This window comes from Macrobrachium nipponense, chromosome 39, assembly GCF_015104395.2.
Source record: "Macrobrachium nipponense isolate FS-2020 chromosome 39, ASM1510439v2, whole genome shotgun sequence".
NCBI lineage: Eukaryota > Metazoa > Arthropoda > Malacostraca > Decapoda > Palaemonidae > Macrobrachium > Macrobrachium nipponense.
This window is the reverse complement of record NC_061099.1, coordinates 52,437,163-52,461,162: the sequence shown is the minus strand read 5'-3', so window position 1 is coordinate 52,461,162 and position 24,000 is coordinate 52,437,163. Positions and strand designations below refer to the sequence as shown.

Genomic DNA, 24,000 nt, shown 5'->3' with positions numbered 1-24,000 from the left:
ATGTAATAAAAAAAGAAAAATTTGTCTGCTTAAGATTGAAAATTATATAGAGTTACATTTAAACATAGGTCATGTCATAAAAATATGTATTTTCGTATTTTCAGTAATAATATATATATATATATATATATATATATATATATATATATATATATATATATATATATTACTGAAAAATATATTGTTATGACATGGCCTATGTTTATTGTAACTCTCTTTATATAATTAATTTCAATCTTAAATAGAAAAATATATAAAATGTAAATTAATTCTAAACATATTTCTGAATACATACTCAAAGTCAGGTTTACTTTTCAAAATAATGCACCAATTCAATTCAAAATAAAATTTATAAATTTATAATTAACAATAACTCCACATACATTACAGCTCGGCAAACACAAGTCTACTTCCGATTTTCTTAATTCATTAATGAAATTTCCAGTTGAATAGTAAGAGATAAAAATTATATTATTATTATTATATTATAATTATTATCATTATTTAGAAGATGAAAAAAGGGGTCACTGACTTGAAATCAAGCTCTCGAAGAATATGGTGTTCTTAGGAAGAAGTAAGAGGATGAAAAGGAAAAACACAGAAAGAAGGGATCCCAATCATTAGAAAAGAAAGGATAGATGACTCACTTCTTTTCAAAAGATTAAAAGTGAAAATCGAATTTTTCGAAACTGAAAAAGACTATGAAGTAAGAGGGAGGTAAGGGGAACTACATAAAGAAGAGATCCCACTCATTACAAAAGATTAAAACTGTCCACCTCCTTACTTCACTTTTTCACTTCTATTCCTCATTATCGCATTCCATTACTAACAATAATAAAGTAATTATAAGAGGCTATAATAAAAAAAAATCCATACAAAAAAATACAACCCGAAAATAGAATTTTTCGAAACCGAGAAATAGATTAAGCCTTCCTTTGAATGTCACAAATCGCCTTCATGAAACTCTGATGAGGTATTTTTAGGTGTAAAAGAATGAGTTGGAATGAGTCGCTTGTTTGCCTGGCCAAACATGAGACACTTTTTTTTTCTTTTTCTTTTTTTCTCTGAGGAGACCCACTGGAGAGAGGGGTACCCAAGTGTGTTTGCTTGGTTGCTATTGCTTGTGATAACTGACAAAGGCTTTTTTGTTTGCTCATGTGAGTTGCTCTTTCCTGATTGTACTTCAGGAAATCACTTTTAAATCCTCTTTCTTGCTTGGAAAATGTTCCTCCCTCCGCTACGAAAAATGTTCCGCACACAGAGACTTGCTCTCGTGTCTGTAAAAATGTTATTGGCAGAGAGAGAGAGAGAGAGAGAGAGAGAGAGAGAGAGAGAGAGAGAGAGAGAGCATGTATTTCTGGTCATATCAGACTTCTCTATTCCCTAACGGTTCGAAAGGAAAAAATCAGAATAAAAGCATTATCATTAATTAATTTCTAAAAGTATCTGTTCGTACGTTCTTTATATTTTTTGTTACTCATAGACGGCCGTAGAGCTTAATATCTTTGGTTCAAGTGCTATTTAGGCAAAATGGCAGCAGACTCATCTATCTTATTAGGATTACGTGTTAAACGGCCAAAGAAAATACACGGACTAATATAAAAATTGCATGTTACCAAAAACCGACTCTACACATCTATCGAGAAGAATTCATAGAATAACTTCGTATAACAGGGTTGACCAACAGCACACGACCCTATTGTGCAATGTATCAAACCTGTTTTTAAATAGAAGGGTTGACAAGAGGATATAGTAGGTAGCTTTAAAAGCTTGGATTTACAGTAGAATATTTGAAAATACACTAGAACATAAAACCATCAATAGAATTTGCGAAGCTAAAATATTATTGTGGGGAATGATAAATGACAAATATCTAAAATAGTACATAAAAGAACAGCAATAAAAATAGAAGGAAATTGAACTAGAACGCACGTAGTTTACAAAATTACGCAAGTTCACGATTATGGACCTAGCAGTGAATTTATTACAGCTATAAGTTGCATACATGAGTCTACTAATAAAAATCGAACAGAGAACTCCATGCGAAAGATTAATATAAGATACTGACACAAATAGCAATACATTCCTCTAATGCTATTATAACCCTATAATTGAAATACCCATAGCTTTCAGGCGAAAATAAACACATGTGAACATCGTGTCCAGCAAAGCAATAAGACGTAACATACGGATTCCAAAAGGCCCACACAAACAATAGCTCAAACAAATAAAACAGCTGAGCACAACACCTGAGGAGGTTATCTAATGAACCGAGTATCCACCAATACGGCCTTGGGTAGAGGGATATGTCTGTCATATCCAAGTAATCCAGCCCTTCTGAAAGATAGGCCGATAACAGACAGGTTCGAATGAAAGCTTTCAAATCCTCCCGTCTCAACCGTTAGGATTCGCCGATTGCGCTGGTATGTGGCCCCAATTTTCCCAAGAGCGCATCGGTCTCAAGATTTCCGTTTCTTTTCATGCGAAATGATTAATAATACCGTTAGGTTTCGGGTTCGACTTCCTATACACTTTAAATAACATCAATACGGAAATTCATGCATGCATGGAGGAGATTAGCATGTCAATTATGGGTATTCCAGCGGGCAAGCCATCTATTGGCAACCGCATGTTGGTACCTGAGTCTTCTGGTAACCTGCAAAACAATTCAGTTCTAAGCTCAGATCAATGCTCTAAAAATATGAAATTCAATTTTCTCAATTTTCCGAAGGCTGCGTCGACATTTTTAACATTCATGTAAACGTGGTTTGAAAGAGATGTTTACCTCAGGTATAAGGGATAAAAAGGGGCGGGAAGAGTTTCAATGATATAAACTTCTTAAAACCGAATTCACACAAGAGTACATTCTTAAGTTCACCGCGTTTGGTCTTTCAAAAACATACAATTATTAGTATCGAGTCTTGACAGTGGAAAGAAGATTAAATCTATTATTTTCCTCTGATGAGACCGAACTTCTGATTTTATTACCTCATTCACTCCAATCCGATGAAATTATACATGGTATATTACGGTATCCAAGAAGTAATTTCAATGATGCATTAAACAATAATCCACGCCACCTGACATTTTATTCAAGCCATGTAACTAGAAACTCTAACATATAAAAAAATAAACCAATGATCTTATTTTCCTTAGATAAAAATAGACACTCGAAGGTGAAAGAACTATCAAAGCAAAAGTTGGCTCAAACTGTGATAAATAACACTTTTCTAAATTCAGCACTTAAAAATGAAGAAAATTGAAAAAACATCTTATAATTATTCAGCAAACTCCAAAATATGTCAACATACCTAAAGGTATAATAAAAAGGGCACAATGCGGGAAAACAATTTTTTAGAAGTGCATGCATCCCACATCAGCATAATATATACCTGATTTCTAAAACTCTACTTTCACCTGAATTCCTATAAGAAATAGCGGGTTTTCACAAACCACCCAAGAAAATAAAGCAGCCTAATCAATCGCCATCCTGCCCTGCCCACCTAAGCAAAAAGGCAATTGCAAGCAATCGATGCGAAAGATAAAGGGGAAACAGAACGGGCAGCCGAGGACTGATCTCGCTCCGCGAGACAGGAATCGTCGCTGAGTGGCCTCAAACCATAGAGAAACCTGGGTAATTTGGCCGGGAATTAATCCAGCCCACCGTAAAGCCACACCTGCACTCCTGGAGAGATCAAGTCTCTCTGTTACGAAGAAACTGGTCACGACTTTCAGCCTGGCTATTTTTTATAGTCTACCCCCACGGCACTTCCCTCAAAGAAAATGGAGTGAAAACAGCGGTCTATTTCTCAACATGAGCACACTTCCTAAACAGGACTGAAATAAGGTTTGTAAACGTTTTTACGCACATCAAATTCATAATCTTATCAACGAAATTCTTATTACAAAAGCAATAAGCGCTGTTAGCATTTCTATTTACACGAGAGTTAAACTGCTGAAATGCCAATTATAAAAAAATTTCTTGTTGCGTATTGAACTTCCAAAGTAGTTAGCTGAATGTTGATGCAGCTTACAAAATGCTACTGAACATGCTGACTGATGAATGTGCTAGCACCGTCATACAGAACCACAGATGAAAAATGGTCAATAAGAAGATGAGAATGTGACATCAACAGATTTCACTGAAGCTCTGAAATAATAATTGTCATTGAAAGAAAAAAAAGACGCGAAATGCTACAAATACAATTTCCATGGAACAGAGAGAACGTAAGGTAGTCTAGTGCATTAATCACTTGTTTTTATAGCCACGATACCTGACGGTTGATTCATAATTAACTAAGCCCCAAGAACAGAAAGCGACGGTCCGCGGACTCCACGGAATTTCGTGGAGGACAAAACTTCCAAAAACATTTACAGTCTCGCCTGTAGAAGACATGATAATCTTTGTCATTATTAATGATCTACCTGAACACGGTGTAGAGAGAGAGAGAGAGAGAGAGAGAGAGAGAGAGAGAGAGAGAGAGAATCCGTCAAAAAAGTGGCACTATATAGGCTGCTAAAACCCGATGACCTTATCTCCAAAGAAGGCACAGGGCACCATCTGGACTCTGGACTGACTAACCTTTTCTTTCGCCGAGACGCTGCAGAGCAGAGGACCAACGACCAGACGCTGAAGTGCCGTAGGACAGCTCGGAGGATGCTAAGGACGCGTCGCTCTGTTGCCTGCTGAGCCACCCTTTGCTCAGACAGAGCGAGTCCCGGCTGGACTCTCGACTGATGGGCGCCCACTGTCCCGAGAGGTTGGAAATATGGCTGTCGCAAGAATCCCGACGGACGTACCGTCGAAGGGCCTCGAGTTTGGGATGAAGTGGTAGTGGAGGCTGAGTTGGATTCGAGTATAGCTCCTCCTCTACGTTTTCTTTGTGCTCTCCTTCTTCCTCTTCCCTTTCTGCTATGTAACTAAACCCACTACCGACACCTTCAGGAAGCCTGTCACCTGAAGGATACGGGTGTCCTTTGTTTCTTGAAGTCCCCGGGGAGGAGGATGATATCCCTAGGGGGCGACTTCTTGACCTCGCTAAGTGGCCTCCATCGCCAGAACTCCCGGTCCTCGAAAGTGAGGACCCGTTAGATTCGAGGTCAACCTTTCGAACAGCCTCCTTGCTTGAATGTGCACTATCTAGAGTCGGTTCTTCCCCTACTGGAAGGTGATTGCGCTGCCTTCTGCGGTGTTCTGGGGTTCCAGGTACTAAAGTCTTGGAGGAAGAGGTTCTCGGTGGGCTACCACTGGTGCCCTTGTCTGGAGAAGGGGACCGGGAGAGGAGAGCTCTGTCCCGGATAATACCTGGAAATATACGAGAAGGAAGAATTATTAATCTCTGACATAAAGGCATCATCTCTGGGTACATCAAAAGAATTTAACCCTAAGGAGCTTATACATCACTTTCATTGTCGCACATTTATCTTTTACATAACGCTTGATTTCCCACTTGGTAATTTCATGTTCAAATATAGGCATTCAGTATCATAGAGCCTTGGCTAGCATATTAGCGATTATTTTAGTTTGCTCCATATGAAATATACACACACACAAGATGGATTATATTCACCAGATAATAACACTGAACGGTTTTTAATTATCAAAGCAAAATGACCAATCGAATTGCCTGCCATATAGTCTTTTAAAGAGAAGCCATTCATTTCTTCATACCTTTTTGTTTACAACCCTTTAAATCTTTATTGTACGAAAATTCCAGGCTAAATGTCATAAGAAGTGTTTAACACAGCCACAACATTAAATTATTCATATTCCTGGTTTCTCGGGCCTTATAGCAATCAACTGACACTCACACCACATCCAAAAGGTCGGTAGTCAGCTCCTAAATTGATTACCTAGAATGAGGTTGCTCTACCGAATATCAGCGGTGTCTAGCTTTCACAGGTGGTCACCCAGTCGTAATAATACACTTCCATTATAATCACAAAGGAATTTTTGCTAAACTGTCTTTTACATACACCTAAATACACACAATTACCGATTTGCCATACCACATGCAAAATCGCTGACAAGTCATAAATCCTCTAAAAAAATAAATTTTTTTCCCATAGTCACTATTAACACCAGTTCGTTCTACTTCGGAAATTCGAAAATGGGGTTTAAAACATAAATATAAGACTGAATACCATAACACGTTTCTGTTCAAAAAGAAATGGAAAAGAACTTTTACCAATACACAATTTGACTTTAAGCCACTAAAATATTTTCATGCCAGATATTGAACCGTTATCTTACGCCTAGCAGTGTATTTTTTAGTGAACTAATGGTATCCGACTAAGATACCTATCTAGTTACGTGAGGTCTAACATATCATTCATAATTTAAAACCCCAGAACTGAAATGAATGCTAAGGAAGTCGACTGAGCACCTCGTAAAATTCATGGAAATGAACACAACATTCTCCTTAACGGAGCGACATAAAAGGCTAAGAGGAGTATTAGGTTGGTGGTCGAACTCCACTCACCCACTACAAATTACCAGCTAAACCAAACCGTAATAAGTTTCCCGACCCTTTTTAATTGAAGGAGCCCTCGACGCTGAAAAACTGATGAATTCTTACCTAAATCCGCGGTTTTTACCTTAGACATTATCCTCACTGGATGAGCCCGAACATCCATTAAGATGCCATAAACTGCACAAGACTAAAACATACATGCGAAATCTAAGTGGATGCATAATTCGGAGACGTGAATTTTTTATGAAAAGACGAATACTCATGATGTTTTTCTTAAGCTATTACATAAATGGTTTAGTTATTTTTACTGGATACTTTAACATAGGTATTATAACAGTCTCTACCCCATTGCAAAGTTACAAAGGGAACCGCCTGAGCGAGGTGATATGATGTAACAATTCAATGAACAGGACAGCATTTTCCTCCCAAAACAGATTTGAATATGTTTCAAAAAGTAATAAAATATAATATTATATGGTTAGACAAGAATAAGCTGATGAAATCTGATGGCGGGGCAAAGCAGCTTTCAGGGTCTCTTATCAAGACAAGAGGACAAGCAATTTGAACAAATACAATGTATTCTTGAAAAAAACATTCATAAGATAATAAATAAATAAATAAAAACAATACATACATAAGATAACTAATAAATAAAAAACAATTCATGTATATAAAAACATGCAAATGAATGAAAAATAACCATATGAAAAGCTTTTGTAGATTGCAATTTTAGTCATAACAAGAGATACGAGAAAATAAATAAATAACATAATCCAAAGGCTTAAACAAAAAGACAGGACAACATATAGACAGATAAATCTTCCAATGATCATCAGACAAATGCAATGGAACTGTTAGGATGATCAATACCCTTCACAGATCACTTAAGGCACTGCCAAAGAAAAAAAAACAACTATACACTGAGAATAAAAGGATTCTAAGATGTAATACTGAAAGCTCGTGGCAAAAAAGCAAATGCCAATGGCAGCGTCCGTAATCCAAAGCTGTTGGTTCCGTCATAGAAAAAGTAAATGATTACGTCATAAAAGAATTCAACAAGGACTGTTCAATTCTCATGGTTCCCTACTGGTACTAAAGAAACATAAACAAAGACTCGGTGAAATCATAAGGATTTATGAGATATAGTGTCAGAGAAGACAATACAAATCATATAGGTCACAAAGAGGGATGATCGAACTGGGAGAAAGTAACTGCTTGAACCCCAATTACAAGGGGAAAGGGACCCATACCAAAAACTTATGGTCTCTGTAGCCAGCTTTTAGGCACTGCTATGGCAACCGAAAATGATAAAATATTAAGCAATAATTAGTAAACAAAAATGAGATGTATCTGCAAAACAATACATGAACGCCTGAAACACACACACACACACACACACACACACACACAGAGAGAGAGAGAGAGAGAGAGAGAGAGAGAGAGAGAGAGAGAGAGAGAGAGAGAGAGAGAGAGAGAGACTACCTTGCCAAAGAAACAAATGACAGAAGTCTAGCAGACAAAGACTCCCTGTAACCATCGATCGTATCCGCCATCAAGCATTCAGAGACCTTACTGGCGGTAGCCCCATTATTCACGCCCCCTCAGAGAAGCCGTATGCCTCTCCAGGGGGTATATTGTTACGATATAAATCATACTTATCGCATCTGCTATTGTTGCGCCATGTTGACATCCTAAAAGAAGTAATCAATTTCTATCTGTAACAGTAAACTGTCGTTTCAAAGAAATATCACTCAAGCTGCATTACGTGCTATCGATTTCAAACACTGGTAAAACGAAATAACATCAACATCATCAAAGACTGGCAGAACATGCATTGAGAAAGTCATTGTTCCCTATTCATAGCAAAAAATATCAATCATTGGCAACGTTTCATTTTAGTATGAACATAGGAAATAATCCTGAATCTACCTGGTGATTTAAACAATATTCTCTCTCTGTCTGTCTGTCTGTCTGTCTCTCTCTCCTCTATCTCTCTCTCTCTCTCTCTCTCTCTCTCTCTCTCTCTCTCTCTCTCAATGGAGAGCGATCCAAAACCATGTAACTATATTTTGAGAGTAAAAACTGCATGACAATAACGTTCAACCAGGCTTCATACAATGACATATTTACCTTCAGAAATTGTAATCTTCTTGCACTGGGAGGTAAATGGTCTCAATAAGGATGGACGGAGTGTAAAAAAAAAAAAAAAAAAAAAAAAAAAAAAAAAAAAAAAAAAAAAACAAAAAAAAAAAAAAAAAAAAAAAAAAAAAGAAAAAAGCAAGATATGGAGTAAAGGAAAAAAAGAAAAACAAAAAAAAAGGGAGAAAAGGGGGAAACTGGAGGGTCCAGGTGGAAATAAAATAGGAGAGAAATTCAGCCATCTAATTCACTTTCTGTGTACGTAAATACAGAATAATTATCAATGACAATGAACACTATTTTAACATAACCGCAACACCATTTTGTCTCAATAAAAAAAAAAATTAAATAGTATCACAAACATCGTAGTAGCAAAGACAATTTTTTTTAAACATCTTTATATAAAGTATAGCTTAAGAGTAAAAATTTTGCAACATGATTGCGATTGCGGATAATAATAATAATAATAATAATAATAATAATAATAATAATAATAATAATAATAATAATAATAATAATAAAAAAAAAACGGATAACCAACAACTAACTGCGAATGCATAAATTAAAAAAATCAATTATCATACATATAAATAATAATAATAATATAATAATATAATAATTAAGAAGAAGAAGAATAAGAAGGCAAGAAAGAATAAGAAGAAGAAGAAGAAAACGGATAACCAACAACTAAATGCGAATGCATAAATTAAAAAAATAAATTATTCATTACACCATAATATACCCCACTGAGGCCATAATTTTCCGCAGATTTATGACTCGGACACACTCGTATACTTCGCTGTTTTTCCTTCTGCTGTTTAATTTTAATGATCTGCTCTTATGCAGATGGCTATTGCTATTGACTCTTCAATTTTTTTTCTCTCGTTACGCTCACTTTTAATTAACCTAATTTATATTATATTAGGTTTCATATCACATTATTCCATACTTCTATCTCTCACATTCCTCGCTGTTAATCTTTATCTCCCATTACTTCCTTCTGTTCTCTGATATCTTCTTAGTTTAAAGTTTCGAATCTCTGTATTCACTCAGCAGTGGAGCAAACGAAAAGTTGAAAGCTAGCAGCATTAGTGTTCCGAGAACGCACTAATCTCTTTTTTATTCACCGAAAATTCAAAGTATTTTATTCGTTAAGTGCGTAGAATCAAGTGGAGAATTAGCTTACAGTGAATTGTGACGGAAACATGCAAATAAACTGGCAGTTCACTCATTGTAAATACGACCTCGGTTGCCGCATATTCACTCCATTACGGGAATAAGTCCTCTTGGTCATCATTACCCAACATATACTTTAAGAAAACTGACATCACTTTTTAAGTCTTACGGTTTATGTTCACCTTCATTGCTCAACCTATTGATTTTAATGAGAAGCATAAATTTTATTCTTTCAAGGTATCAGGCTGTTCCTCTCGCCAATCTCTGGCAACCAACAAATACGCAGACACATACGCTCACCGGCGCACTTCAACCAGGGTTAGTGATTATTTTTATTTGGAAAAAAAAAAAAAAAAAAAAATGAAAAAAAAAAATCTGTGATTTATTTGATTGTTTTATTTATTTAATTTTTTTTGTTTCTTAGATTTTTTTTCAATGCATTTTTTCCTCAAAGTGTATTTTATGACAGAATTACTATTGATTTATCTTTTAGGTTTCCAGCTCTGGCCTAAAGTATGTACTTGCAATTTTTTTTATATCAAAATAAATAGATGCAGCACAGTTATACTTTAGTTTTTCTTAACCTCAACCCATATTTTTCAATTTGTTTGCTTTCAAATTAAAAAATTAAAAAAATTAAAAAATCATGATTTTTTAATTAAAAGATCACTGATTTAATCACTTGATTAAATCAGTTTGATTTAATCAGTTGAATAAATCAGTTTGATTTTAAAATAACTTTGATTTAATCATTGCCAACCCTGACTTCAACACGTATCAGAAGCTTGCTCTTTAAAACCACTGCGGTGCCAACTAAATTTTACAACGGCCAATCAAGTTATGACTTAGAAACTGGGAAGCCTGCTACTCAGGCAAATGAAAAAATGTTAACAGGTGAGAACACCATACGATAACGGCTCAGAGAGAATGTTCTGAGAAGTCGGGTGCGCACAAAAGTAATCTCCAGCTGACAAGACTACACACACGCGCCAACATCGATAAGAATCACGATAAATCTGAGGAACGTTATTCATATACAGAACGCAATATATATTTGATCAAAAAAGGCAAACCATATAAGTGCTCCTCAATGAAGTTTCTAAAAACGCGAGAAGTGAAATGAGCAAATGCATTTGAGGACGCCATAGGCTTTCAAAAAAGCAACGCGCGTGTCTGTGTATGAGGCGGAGTGAAATCAGGAAGCCATAAATAATAAAGGAAAATATAATAAACACTAACGGGCGCCGGCTGGAGATTGCAGACGGGGCATGCAATTGCCGATGGAGACCCGTCATTATCAGGTCAACTTAGTGGTGCCGCTCGATGCCCCAAACTAACAACATCGATAAAACCGGATAGCTGGAACACGATCATCATCCGCGGAGAAAAAAAGGGAACAAAAAATCCACGAGCCCCTTTGCCCTTGGTAAACGTAACACCCACCCTGGCCCACAGTGTTGGATAAGGTAAAGCGTGTTGATAAATCATTCGCAGGTGAGAAATTTCAGTTAAAGTGTTGGTGAATATTCACGATCCTACATTAGCATAACCGAGCCGATCGAGGTGGTCAGGTATGGAAGGCTCACTGCGCCGTTTTCCAGCTGCTGGAAGAAGGCAGACCAATACACAAGTCCCTGGCCACTGCCAACGAATACTGAATTGCATCTGGAAAATTAGATTTTTTTGTATTGTACTTCCTGATCAGCTTCGAAATTCTTAAAGAGACCAGCGCCTTTCAAACGATAAAGGAAAATTAGAATACAAATAAAATATAAGCATATCGCAACCAAAGGTGGTAAGAGGGGAATCCACCCTCAGAATGGAATAAACATTGGACTAAACAAGAGCATTCTTTGAGATTAAGATCAATTGATGACCGAAAATGTAAACTTTAAATCTCAAAGAGCAATGGACAACGGAATGAAATTTGCAATCAAAACGCACGCCACTGATGCCAAAATCCTCTCTCTCAATCTCTCTCTCACACACACACACACACACACACACACACACACACACACACATATATATATATATATATATATATATATATATATATATATATATATATATAATATATATATATATACTATCAGAAAAGTCTTTATAAAAATAATTTCACCTTATACCTTATTTATCCCCAAAAAATTTAGTGCTTCGCTTTAAAGGATATATCTTCCGAAAGCCTCAAAAATAGGTACTTACACTACACGCTAAACCTAACATGGTATAATTACTTAGAAGGTTAGCAAATTACGCAGCAAATGACTGCAATCCTGTGGACCGCAAACGGCAATGGATTTTATTTCAAACACAAACACTGCAACAACAAAAACTGTGGCAGCGAGGAGGGCATCCACGTTCAGCCAATCAGATATCCGCGTTCGAACAAGGGGGATGAGTAAAGGATTAGGTTATTTTGAAAATAGCAAGTAAATATAGAATCATTTCTTTGCTTCATCACGAAATTGCCTAAGAATAATGAGTAAAACTAATTACTTATATTTAAGGTAGAATATACGCAGAGAAGCCAGACTCATCTTTTCATACAGACAGAATTTGTGGCAATATACTAGAGTAATTAAAAACTAAATGTACAAAATTCATAGCAATATAATAGAGTAATTAAAACAAAATGTATCTATGAAAACGTAGGCAATTATGTAATCGAAAAACACACATGACCGAGAGCACTCAGACTGAGGATAAATAACAAGGAACAGAAATGGAATTAGCAAAGAATGTTAATAAATGACAATAACTAAAAGAAACTGTTGCAGTTTCGTAAAACAGATGATAGCTGAATCAAAACCAAACTACACCCTCTCTTTCTTTGTCTGTTTATGTGTGTATATATATATATATATATATATATATATATATATATATATATATATATATATATATATATATATATATATAGAGTATAAATGTTACAGTGTTACAGTGCGGATTACTGAATTAAGGGAAATTGTTTCAAAAGACGTTAACTTATAAAAACTTAAGAAAAAAGCACAAAACCGAATAGAAAAAGGACAAGGGATGGTTGTCCCCAAACCGCAACAAAGTGTAAAGGAAACCTTTTCACGCAAGCCTTGCAACAAGCGATATTGCCCAGGCACCCTCAAGAAATTGGAACTCAGAAAACTCGGTCACACCTCATTTACGCCTACTCCAGCCCTCTTCGCGGATTAATTGGCGCCCTTTTTCATTAATTGGTGCAGAGAGTAGAGGGATAATTCCAACAGCCCATCTGGCAAATGTTAGAAAGGGAATTCTATGCTCAATTGTTTAAAAAAGGGGGAAGTGTTAAACTCGAAAGCTCCAAGGGTAGGCCTATGGTTTTAACCAATCAAATTAGCAGTGCCAGACAGATTGTAAGGATGTCCCAAAATAGGTCCCAAAGAATACCCCACGAGGATACCCAAGGGTAGGAACAAGAGGCGTTTCCAAATGAAGAATCTACGAATCACTGCAGAAGAAATGACAGGAAGGCGATTTGTAGAAAGTCTGTAGCCACTCAGATACAAGAATTCTTTCAGAGGATGCCACACCCAGTCAAAATCCAAAATCCAAAGGCGGTGCTAAGAAGATGTCATCCGAATAAAAAGGCTGGACAGATAGAGAGAAAACAGTGGAGGTACAGTGGAGAACAGCAGAGTGGCGCAGTGGAAGCAGAGAGAAGAAAGAGGCAGAAAAGGGATGAAGAAGAACCAGAGGTGAGGGAGAAGTGGGGAGCGAGGTGGGCGTATAGACAAAGATAAGTGACAAAATTGTACTCAGTAAAATTCCCTTGTGCCTAATAGACTTGCAAACGAAACAAAGTGCCTTCAAAATAGTTGTCTCGGTCCAAGCGGCCAGAAACAGAAGGTGGAAATATCATAAGTTTATTTAGCAAGAATAAATACATATAAGGACACATCAATTTAATTTTTCCCAAAAATATAATTTTAAGATAAACCAGGTAGATAACATTCCGCAAGTTGCGATTAATTATATAATTACTGCCTAACCAATTCCAGTCTCCCACTGAGGCCGAACGCTACCTTAGGGCTGTTATTTAATCATTTACATACATAATACATATATGTATATGGCATCCATTATTTTTCCAGCCATTCTCACCTTTTTCCCTGTGTTTTATCCTTATCTGTACTTATTTGTAATTTCCTTCACACATTTTTCTCTCTTTTTAATATGTCATTCTAAATAACAATAACAGGACTGAGACTATCCTAAAAATTTCCAATTGAGGGGGGGGAAGGGGCGGCCAGTTGGTGGTGAGGGCTCCATTCGCGCGAACCAAAATCATCAACTTCACTGATCAAGACCTGCATGTTACTGTCACAGCAACTCATGCGCTGACACTCAGCACTTTACCCATGACGACCTGGCACGTTCAGAAATCATGACAAAACACTAAGTCTCTTTCAGTTTCGGGTTTTGTTTCTTTTCAAATTTCTTATCGAAAGTGTCTTGATTCATCCAGAGCAGAACCATTCCTTGTGTGACCCTTAGTATGGTTCAAGGTTTCCAGGACAATTTACAGTCGTCATTTCTAATTTTTTTGATAAATATGAAAATATGAGAGTCAACCGGTTACTGGCATGTGGGTGTTCACCATACGTGTAATTGACCTGGGAAGGGGGGATGCGTGTACACACACATTCACACACATACACACACACACACACACACCTAAGCTCAAATTGTCGAATATTTTAAAATAGAATGAAGCGTATTGCTTAGATGACGTTCTCTCAAGTCCAATTATTAAAGCTTCCTGGACTACTCGTCCGCGTTTGCAACACTACACTTTCATACTCGAGAGGCGCCATTTTTCGTTTCCCTTGATACGACCACTGGACCCATAGCAATTTAGATTGGTGGCCCATCTCACACCTCGCCTATCAGTTCTCTTTCTCTTTTGTGCCTCATTTCTAAGGAGACTGTATCGGCAACTGTTTCGCTGACCTCAAGGTGTCTTCTTCCATCTCAGGCAGTCTCGTAACACCTGTCAGGACAATTCATCAATTTTACACTCGTGGAAATGAGTCTTCCTTGGACTTGCACTTTGCTGTGACTATTTGCTTCTCTTTACTACAAAGCTTTGAAACTTTGCTTTTCGCTTTTGTGTTCTTCAAAGCTTATAATCTTCCGCCTATTACCACGTGTATGTACTATGTGTGTGTATCGATTCTTTTTCTGGGTTAAATTCCCTCTATCTTTTCTTGCTTTCTAAGGCCCCAGGTTGACAGTCACATCGGTCTTACCATGTAAAAACTAATGAAAAGGCCTTCTGGCGTTATCTACGGAATGAGAAGCGACGCGCAAGTTATTAGGCAAAGAATACTTATAAGGACCAAATTTGGCAAAAAGTGAGGACGAAATATTTCTATTGCTCTGGCTGAGAGAGAGAGAGAGAGAGAGAGAGAGAGAGAGGAGGAGATTGGAGACGAGAGAGAGAGAGAGAAGAGAGAGAGAGACGAGAGGATGAGAGAGAGAGAGAGAGAGAGAGAGAGAGAGAGAGAGAGAGAGATTAAACATAATGAAAGGTTGGACCCAGGAAAAGATTTACACTAATGGCTCGAGATAAGAAAAAAAAAATCTGATTTGATGTGTTTAACACCAGTACGCAATTGATCTCCATTAGTGTAGCCTGTAAAAAAAAAAATTAAAAAGCCGACATTCGGGAAGTGAGATCGAACATGCAAGAAGAGCGCACGGACCAGAACCGGCTCAGCGTACCCACCCAACGATCGTTTCATCTAGAGAAAATGAATCTGCAGTCGGAATTCTATTGCTACACATTTGCTTGTCTTAATCTAATCCATATTTCTTGATTTTTTTTCTATAAGTAAGTAGTGAACTCTGATGATATAAAGCAGGCTGCTATATACTGATATTTTTCCAGTCACTACCAAGAGAGAGAGATGATATCTTTTGGAAACAAGAGATTGCAACAAATACAGATTTCTTGCGATCTTTGCCAAATGTTCCTCTCAATTTCACACACAAAAAATGAACATACATTAGAATTCACTAACTTCAGAAAATGCTGTGGTTTATTTGACTAACTCCTAAAATGAACCAACCAGGAAGTTCATTAAGTTAAGTATGTCTTAGTTTAACCAAACCACTGAGCTGATTAACAGCTCTCCTAGGCTGGCCCAAGGGACTAGATATTTTTACGTGGCTAGGAACCAATTGGTCACCTAGCAACGGGACCTACAGCTTATTGTTGGATCCGAACCACATTATATCGAGAAATGAATTTCTAGCACCAGAAATAAATTCCTCTGATTCCGCGTTGGCAGAGCCGAGGAATTTCATTACCATTACATCTCTCACCTACCTATGAACTTATGAACATATAAGATTACTGTCCATATATGATAAACAAACGGAAATCCTAGTGAAAAGGTAAACTTGGATTCCAAGAACAAGTCTTGATGTGGAAACCTTCCAGGCCAAGAGGTGTCAGACATGAAAACTCCATTCCAGTACATTTAGCCTTCAGGGATTGGTAACACGTCATCCAGGCAAATGGAAACATCACTAGTAAGAAAAACAGCAATAATCATCACAAAACCTACAATAAATATGATGACCATAAGAATTCCTTGATTAGAATAATCAGGTCCTTCGTTATTGTTATCAATATTTGATTTTAAATCATTAAACCTTCTACCATTTCCCCTCCAAGCCTGTAAGTTCAATGACCTTTCCTCTCCCCAACATCAAATAACAGTGCAAGAAGCCCACATTCATTCGTACCAGTGATTATCGTAAAATCGGTGTTGAGTGAGATAGCGAAGATTGTGCCGTAATAAAAACAAAAGGCCATTAAGCCTAACTCGGTATAGAGGACACGAAAATAATATTTCGCAGAAGAATAGAATAAGGCGAGGAGCTTTTAGGTATGATACGTACAAAGCGATCTGTGGAGGTCATATGGAACCAGCATTTTTTCGCGGGGAAATTACGCTCTATTCTATATCAGGCATATTCAAGGTGGAAACTGTGAAATTTAAAATATATAAAATCATTAAACATATATTAAAAAAAACAATCGGCGATAAGGAAAAATTCTCGAACTTTGGACTACTATATTGCTAGTGAAACACTTGGACAACATTTTATAGATTTTTTTTTTCAAAGCATTCGAGTTCAAAAATGCTTACACAATAAACACAAGAAAATTAACTTTATTAAACATAACTGAACTAAACTTCGTTATTCTACGTCATCAATGCCGTACTAAAAACAATGGGTCGTGCGCAGATTGACATTTTATGCAAATATCTGTTTCTCAACCAAAAGCCACCTGCACTTGCGTCAAAATACCAGATTTTGTTGCACAAGGTTCTTTAGGTATTCGGAGAATACGTGATTTGCTTAGAGAAAGATGTATACTGTGTATGTGACAACAAATAAGGATTTAACAGGATCTAGTACATTCGGCACATAACAAATAACTGGATTTAGCAGTCAAAAGGTACCTTCATCATACAACTGAATTAGGTGGATAAGATTAAACTCTCTGTGCAAAAGTATATAGGATTATTACCAGGTTCAATCAAAGGAAGTTACTGTAATTCGTAGAAGTATACTAATTTGTGTAACAAATAAAAAAAAATACTGTTACACTTTTCCCTCCTTTTGATAACCAACCACTCATCACAACAACGAAGCGAACCCAATTTCATAAATTTTACCGTAAATCATAAGTACAACAACAATTCCACGAGAACATTTTCAGCGCCTACAGAGTATCACGTATATTAATTAACACAGGAAAATATTTAGCCACAGATTTATAAAGTTTCGTAGCCCCTGATAGACAACCCGAAAATAACCAAAATTTTAGCCACACAAACACAAACAGAATTTCTCTTCCTTATCCCATGGACAAAAAACAACCATTAAAAATACATAAAATACTATGCAAAAGACCTCCTTTCTTACTTAGACCTTCCCCCGTTTTACAAAGTCCCCTCCCTCCCTCCCCCTCCTTTCAGACCCTGCTTCCCTTCAAAGTCCCCTCTTGAGGAGAATCCCTGAAAGGGCCGTGTGAAAGGGGTCTTCCGGAATCCCATTCTTCCCCCTTTTCTTTTTTTATAGCCGTCAGGCTTTTCACGTGCCCCTGCCCATTCAGAAAATTGCGTCTTTAAATCCCACTTTTCAATGGTCTTCGGGGTACATAAAGAGAGGAAAAATCTAAGGATGGTAGAACTCTATTCACTATTCACCTTTAAACGTATAATAGGAGAATGTCATTATGTGTGATTTTGGGTATTTGCATTCATTCAAAACTTTGCATTTTATCATAGGACAAGTTCGGTGCTATATGGCTGACATATGGTTTAAAGTTTAAAACCAAGGGATATCAATATGATTCAGATTTTGGTCTAATTAATAAGTGCTTCGACAATTAAGTCTCGTCAACCAGGTGGTTGAAATTGACACAGGGAGGTGATTGTATAAACAAAATTTATAGATATATCGTAAATATTTCTGCATGGTAAAATCGAATTATCTCTCCCTTTGCATTTCCTATTCCTTGATAAGTTTACCTCAACAAGGTTAGCATAAATGAAACTGATATCTATCCATCTGAAATACCTTTAGTTCTACCAACAGGAAGTAAAATCTTGTTAAGAAGCCTTTCCGTTACAAGAAGTGAAAGATCTTTTCCACAGCGTATAACAGCCTTCACATGGATAACCCTATAGTATAATGGACTTCCTGACTGCTTGATTGATTGAAGCTGACGCCTTCTTGGAGTTGTGAAGAACCGTGACCTTTGTTAATAAGGTTCTTCACTGTTGGGTTTTGTCCCTTTTTTTTTTTCTTACTCATTGTTGAGAAAAGAAGCTGTTACCTAAGCTGATATAAGTAAGTAGAATCTTTCCACAGAATCAGCTGGTTTGTACACGTGTAAATAAGTATATGCGCAACATCTTTGCTAAAATGCAATAATTAATGTTCTTTAACGGACCAGATACTGTAGTCTCTTAAATGGCGTACGAAAAAACACATGTATAGGTTTAAATCCACGTATATTTAGAAAAGGAAAAAAGACTACGGAAAGGTAAATAATTACAAAAATTATCAGAGATACTTATAACAAACGTTCTGTTGACGTCAAGTAGGGTAAAAATGTCTCCATGAGAGCATATATTGAAATCAGTTTCAATAGAAGCATAAGTAAATGTAAAACAAACAAAATTTTGAAATGATAAGAAACAGAAAAATTGAAACTTTACTTCCTCGTAGTATTCTTGCGTCGATATCTTGTCTTTACCGAATCATACTTATGGATATTTAACTAGATTTGATTTAGAATATACTATATATATATATATATATATATATATATATATATATATATATATATATATATATATATATATATATATGTAAATAAATTCTTCTGTTAAAAAAGGATACGTCGCAAGTATAAAAGGCCCATGAAAACACTGTTTTAAAGCCAAGGGCTATATTTCGGTGGACTTACTTCCACCCTTATCAAGCAGTGAATGACAGGAGTTTCATTAGAGAAATATATAGTACGAGACATGCCCTTAGGTGATGCCTGGGGACACCGCTATGCCATTCAACTAAAAAAACAAGATAATAGGATCACCCTTTCCAAAGGCGCATGGGATTCTAACCAGACAGACAACATCTTCCTTAAGGCAACGATGAAGCGGATTAAGACAATTAACAGAACCCACAATGGCTTAGCGGCGTCCCCAGTCTTACTGTCAAGCTTACATCTTGTTCGAGTTGCCCCAGGTCCCTCAGTGTGAGGTATCGCCTAAGGGCATATCTCCTAATATACATTTCTCTAATGAAACTCCTTCTGTCATTCACTGCTTGATAAGGGTGGAAGTACATTCATCTATTCTATTCTATTCTTATCTATTCTAATCTATTCTTATTTATATTATATATACATACACAACCACGAACATCCTTGCACACACATATATATATATATATATCATATATATATATATATATATATATATTCTGGAGAGGAGGTACTGTGTCGAGGGATCGAGACCCTGGGGTATCCCTAGACCATTCCCCATCGGGATATTCCCGAAGTAGCGTGGATTGAATATTATACATTTTCAGCTTATTGATTATATATATGAATCACAGTGATGTGATAAAATATTCATATACATATATATATATATATATATTATCTATTATATATATATATATATATATATATATATATATATATTATATAGATTATATATAAATAAAATAAAATAAACAGGTAAATAGATAATATTAATTGATCTATTTACCAAATCACATAAAAGCTTGTATCCATACATTAATTCAGCAAACAATACTCACGGACTGCATCCACGTGTCGAAGATCCACCAATGATATCTGTCCAGAGATACTGTTTTCTTTTCATTATTCAGTTGTTTTTCCTACAAAAATACCCAACAACTGTCCAGTTTTTGAATGTTCTGATACAAGATTGGAAACAAAACGTTCAAACATCAAATATTTCTCACTTTTCCAAGTGACGATCATTTTCGAGAACGCTGAAAACGAGCATGTCGTCGATTTGATAAACTGAATCTTGAAAAGGCTGTGATTTGTTCTGTTATGACAGGAGCACTGACAGATTATATCAACCACACTTGTGAGTGCAAGTGGTAATGTTAAGGGGGCTAATAGACAAATGGAAAGAACCGAAAAACTTTGATTTTAGCGAATCAAATATTCACGAAAAAATAATTTGATAAAGGAAGTGGAATATGCAGGTTCTTTAGTGGTGGCAATAGTGCATGTTTTACGGTTCTGCAATCTTAGGTTGTTGATAAAATTTGGGATTGACCCTTTACGTAAGAAAACGTCTATTCAGAACCCACATGCAGACAGACAAATATTCTTTTTGCAGATGTTCCTGATTTACTCAAATTAGTCAGGACTAACATTCTCGGTTCTGGGTTCATGTTGTCAAACGGAGATAGAATTTCAGATCATCCATTATGAGAAATGGTGATGGAATCTCAAACAGAGTATGGACTGGCTTACAAAATAAGAAAGATTCACTTTTAAACGTTCAGAGCTCAGAACGCCAGCATGTAAAATATGCTGCACAGTTGCTATCAAGAAGTTGTGATAATGCTCTCAATTTGATATTATGAATTCTTCATCTACGAAAGGCAACAAGCTTCTCTATGTGCTTTTGGTATAAATTTGGAGTATGAGGCAAGTGTTGTGAGAAAATGTTGGTATACCAAGTCAAACAATGATGGATTAAGTTCGTTAGTCGCGTCACGATTGCCACAAAGACCATTATCATTTCAAAAAGGATCATTCTAGGTCATAAAATGTATATATTGTATATATGTTAGAGATATATAATATATATATATATATATATATATATATATAGTATATATATATACCACACACCCCACAGATAGATATATATATGTATATATATATATATATATATATATATATATCTATATGTATATGAATTTATACGTATAGATAAAAATAATTTGGGTTGTTTCATGATTCCTTTAAAATGTGACATTGCTGAAGAGTAATTTCATAAAAGCGATATCTACCATTTTCATGAGAGAGTGAGAGGGAATCATCAACATAAAAAAAAAAAATATATGATTAGAAGTGGATATTGAGTGAAAGAAAAGTAAAGAGGCAAGGGTTCCTGTGAGGGATGGCATTAATGACGTCATACGCAGAAGCAACCTAAATCGTTCCGCTATATACTAGGGGCTGTTCTAGGAGCAACAGCCCGTGCTGCCATAAGGCCATCTTAATGTCAAATAACATATCCGGCGGACCTTATAGTATGTATATCTTGTCAGTACCTACAACAACAGCCACCAGAAATAGAAAAAGGAGTGGAAGTGGAGTAACATAGAACCCAATGACTATAATTTCGTTCATTATGAAAGTAAGGAGAGAGAGAGAGAGAGAGAGAGAGAGAGAGAGAGAGAGAGAGAGAGTTCAAACCAAATATTGCTCTCGTCTATACCTGGTTACTTTCAGAAATTTCAAAGAGAGAGAAAAGGTGATTTTCTACAAAAATTATCTTGAGCTTAAATACGATTCACAGACACACACACAAACACATCAAAGTGAAGAACACGGAAACCTTTTCGCAATGAAGAAAAGAAAGGACTGTGCTCTCAAGACAAATTTGTCAGAAAAAGTTTCAACATTTCACAAAGAGTATCAGTATGAAGCTATTAGGATTTGGCGAAACACATACTTAATTAAATGTGATCTGGATCCCAAAAACCCTTGCGTTGTGAAATTTGGGCCTTACTCCACATCTGAATCTATCATGAAACGTTGGCTGAACTTCTCCAACAACCAAACGAAATCAAACAAGTTAATTGCGAAGAAACTATGCATATTTGAAAATGCTGCCTAAAATTACAGAAAACTGAACTTCCCGATAGGTATGGTAACGCCTAATAACAATTACACCCGCTTTTATCTACGAACTTTTGGGTTCCTTGCAACAAGAACACCCTGATCAACGCTGGATCCCACGAAGATCTAACTGCCTTATTTATCTACATCGGGCTGCGTCTGTCCAAGAGTTAAATCACACAGCCACTGGAGCATGTTAGGCAATTAATAGAACTACCTGTTGGCAGGTGGGGTCTGGGAGCTCTGATAAATCGAGAGTGATAAGTGCTAATTAAAAGACAACGTTGCACCTACTAGAGGCTGTTACTGGCTGATGGATGCACTGTGCCCACCGCTCTTGCCCTTCATTCTGGACTCTTATCGCTTCCACCAAAGAAGTGCTGCTGCGTGATCGACATGGCTGAGTATTAAGCGGCAATGAACAATGAGCAATACCTTATCGTAGTATCAGATTTCCTAGATATAAACAACAATAACGATGACTCATTTTAATTAGACGACACCTGCAATTCAAAACTAGAGGTGAATAGGTGTGGGCGTAATTCACAAAGTTCTAAATATAAATCTCCAATTCAAATTGGACTACTAGAATTTCTAGGGCAAAAGGCCAACGGCACTAGGGACCGATAAATAAGGTCATTCAGCGGTGTGGAATGAAACAACGGAAATTAAATTGAACAGTAAAAAGTTTGAAAGGTGTAACAGGAGGGAAACCTGGCAGCTGTACTATGAATCAACTGTTAGGAGAGGGTGGAAAGTAAGATGGAAGAAACAATATGAAAGGAGGTACAGTAAAAGGAACGAAAGGGGTTGTAGCTAGGGACCGAAGGGACGCTGCAAAGAACCTTAAGTAATGCCTACAGTGCACTGACAGCACTAGCCCCATACGGGGTATAAATCTTAATGACATAGAAAAAGCCACAATCATTATCAGAAGAAACATTAAAGATAAAAGAAGATAACGGAGAAAGACACCTAAATTTACCCAGAGTATAAAAAAATCATATTAGCGCTACTTTTTCCAAGCAACATGCATAACAGAGAGAGAGAGAGAGAGAGAGAGGAGAGAGAGAGAGAGAGAGAGAGAGAGAGAGAGAATCTTTTAAAGCACAAAAGAGTAGAGCGTCAATATGGTGACACTCATGTGTTGATTCTGTCCCTTCAAGTGACACTCAGCGAGCTTCACGTGCTGACTGACATTTCACATAACATGACCACAATGTCGCCGGCCTGATATTTCACAGTCCCTCGGGAGAGTTCGTGCCTTACTGTAACGTTCCCAGTCTGGTATTTCCTAGTTTCTGTTCTAAACTTTACACAAGACGTTTGCAGGCGAAGGTTTCCTTGTTTTGGTCAAATTCACAGCGGCCAGATATGCTGTCGAATTTCTCAGTTCCAGAGGTCTTTTGTTCTTCACACTGTTGGACTGTGGTAAAAGTTCTCTTGCAGATGATGTGCAATGAGAACCTCAAAATTTCAATATGAATTAGGTTTTTCTTCTGAATAATAGCAATCATACCAAACTTCAGTGAGCATGCACACAGAACACATATTTCTTGGCTTTCCTGGTTTGGTATAAGATTTCTTATGTAGAATCAGAGACGAATTATTTCAGACTGACATTGTCCTCTGCCTTTCATTTTAAACAACGAAAGGACGCTCTTACTCATCTAAAATGTGTGTGTTATAAAACTTACAAATCACGTTTCCGATCTAAGAGTGCTTTGAAATTTCTGAAAGATTTTGCATAATTTCTTA

The 24,000-nt window shown here is 36.5% G+C and overlaps 1 protein-coding gene across 1 annotated transcript in view; it reads right to left on the bottom strand.

Annotated features, from left to right (window-relative positions):
- Positions 1-24,000, bottom strand: part of LOC135210350 (uncharacterized) — a 242,784-nt gene that overhangs the window by 163,291 nt on the left and 55,493 nt on the right. The window contains 1 exon segment of the mRNA XM_064243240.1: positions 4,583-5,305. Within this exon segment, the coding sequence (XP_064099310.1) occupies positions 4,583-5,305 (723 nt within the window).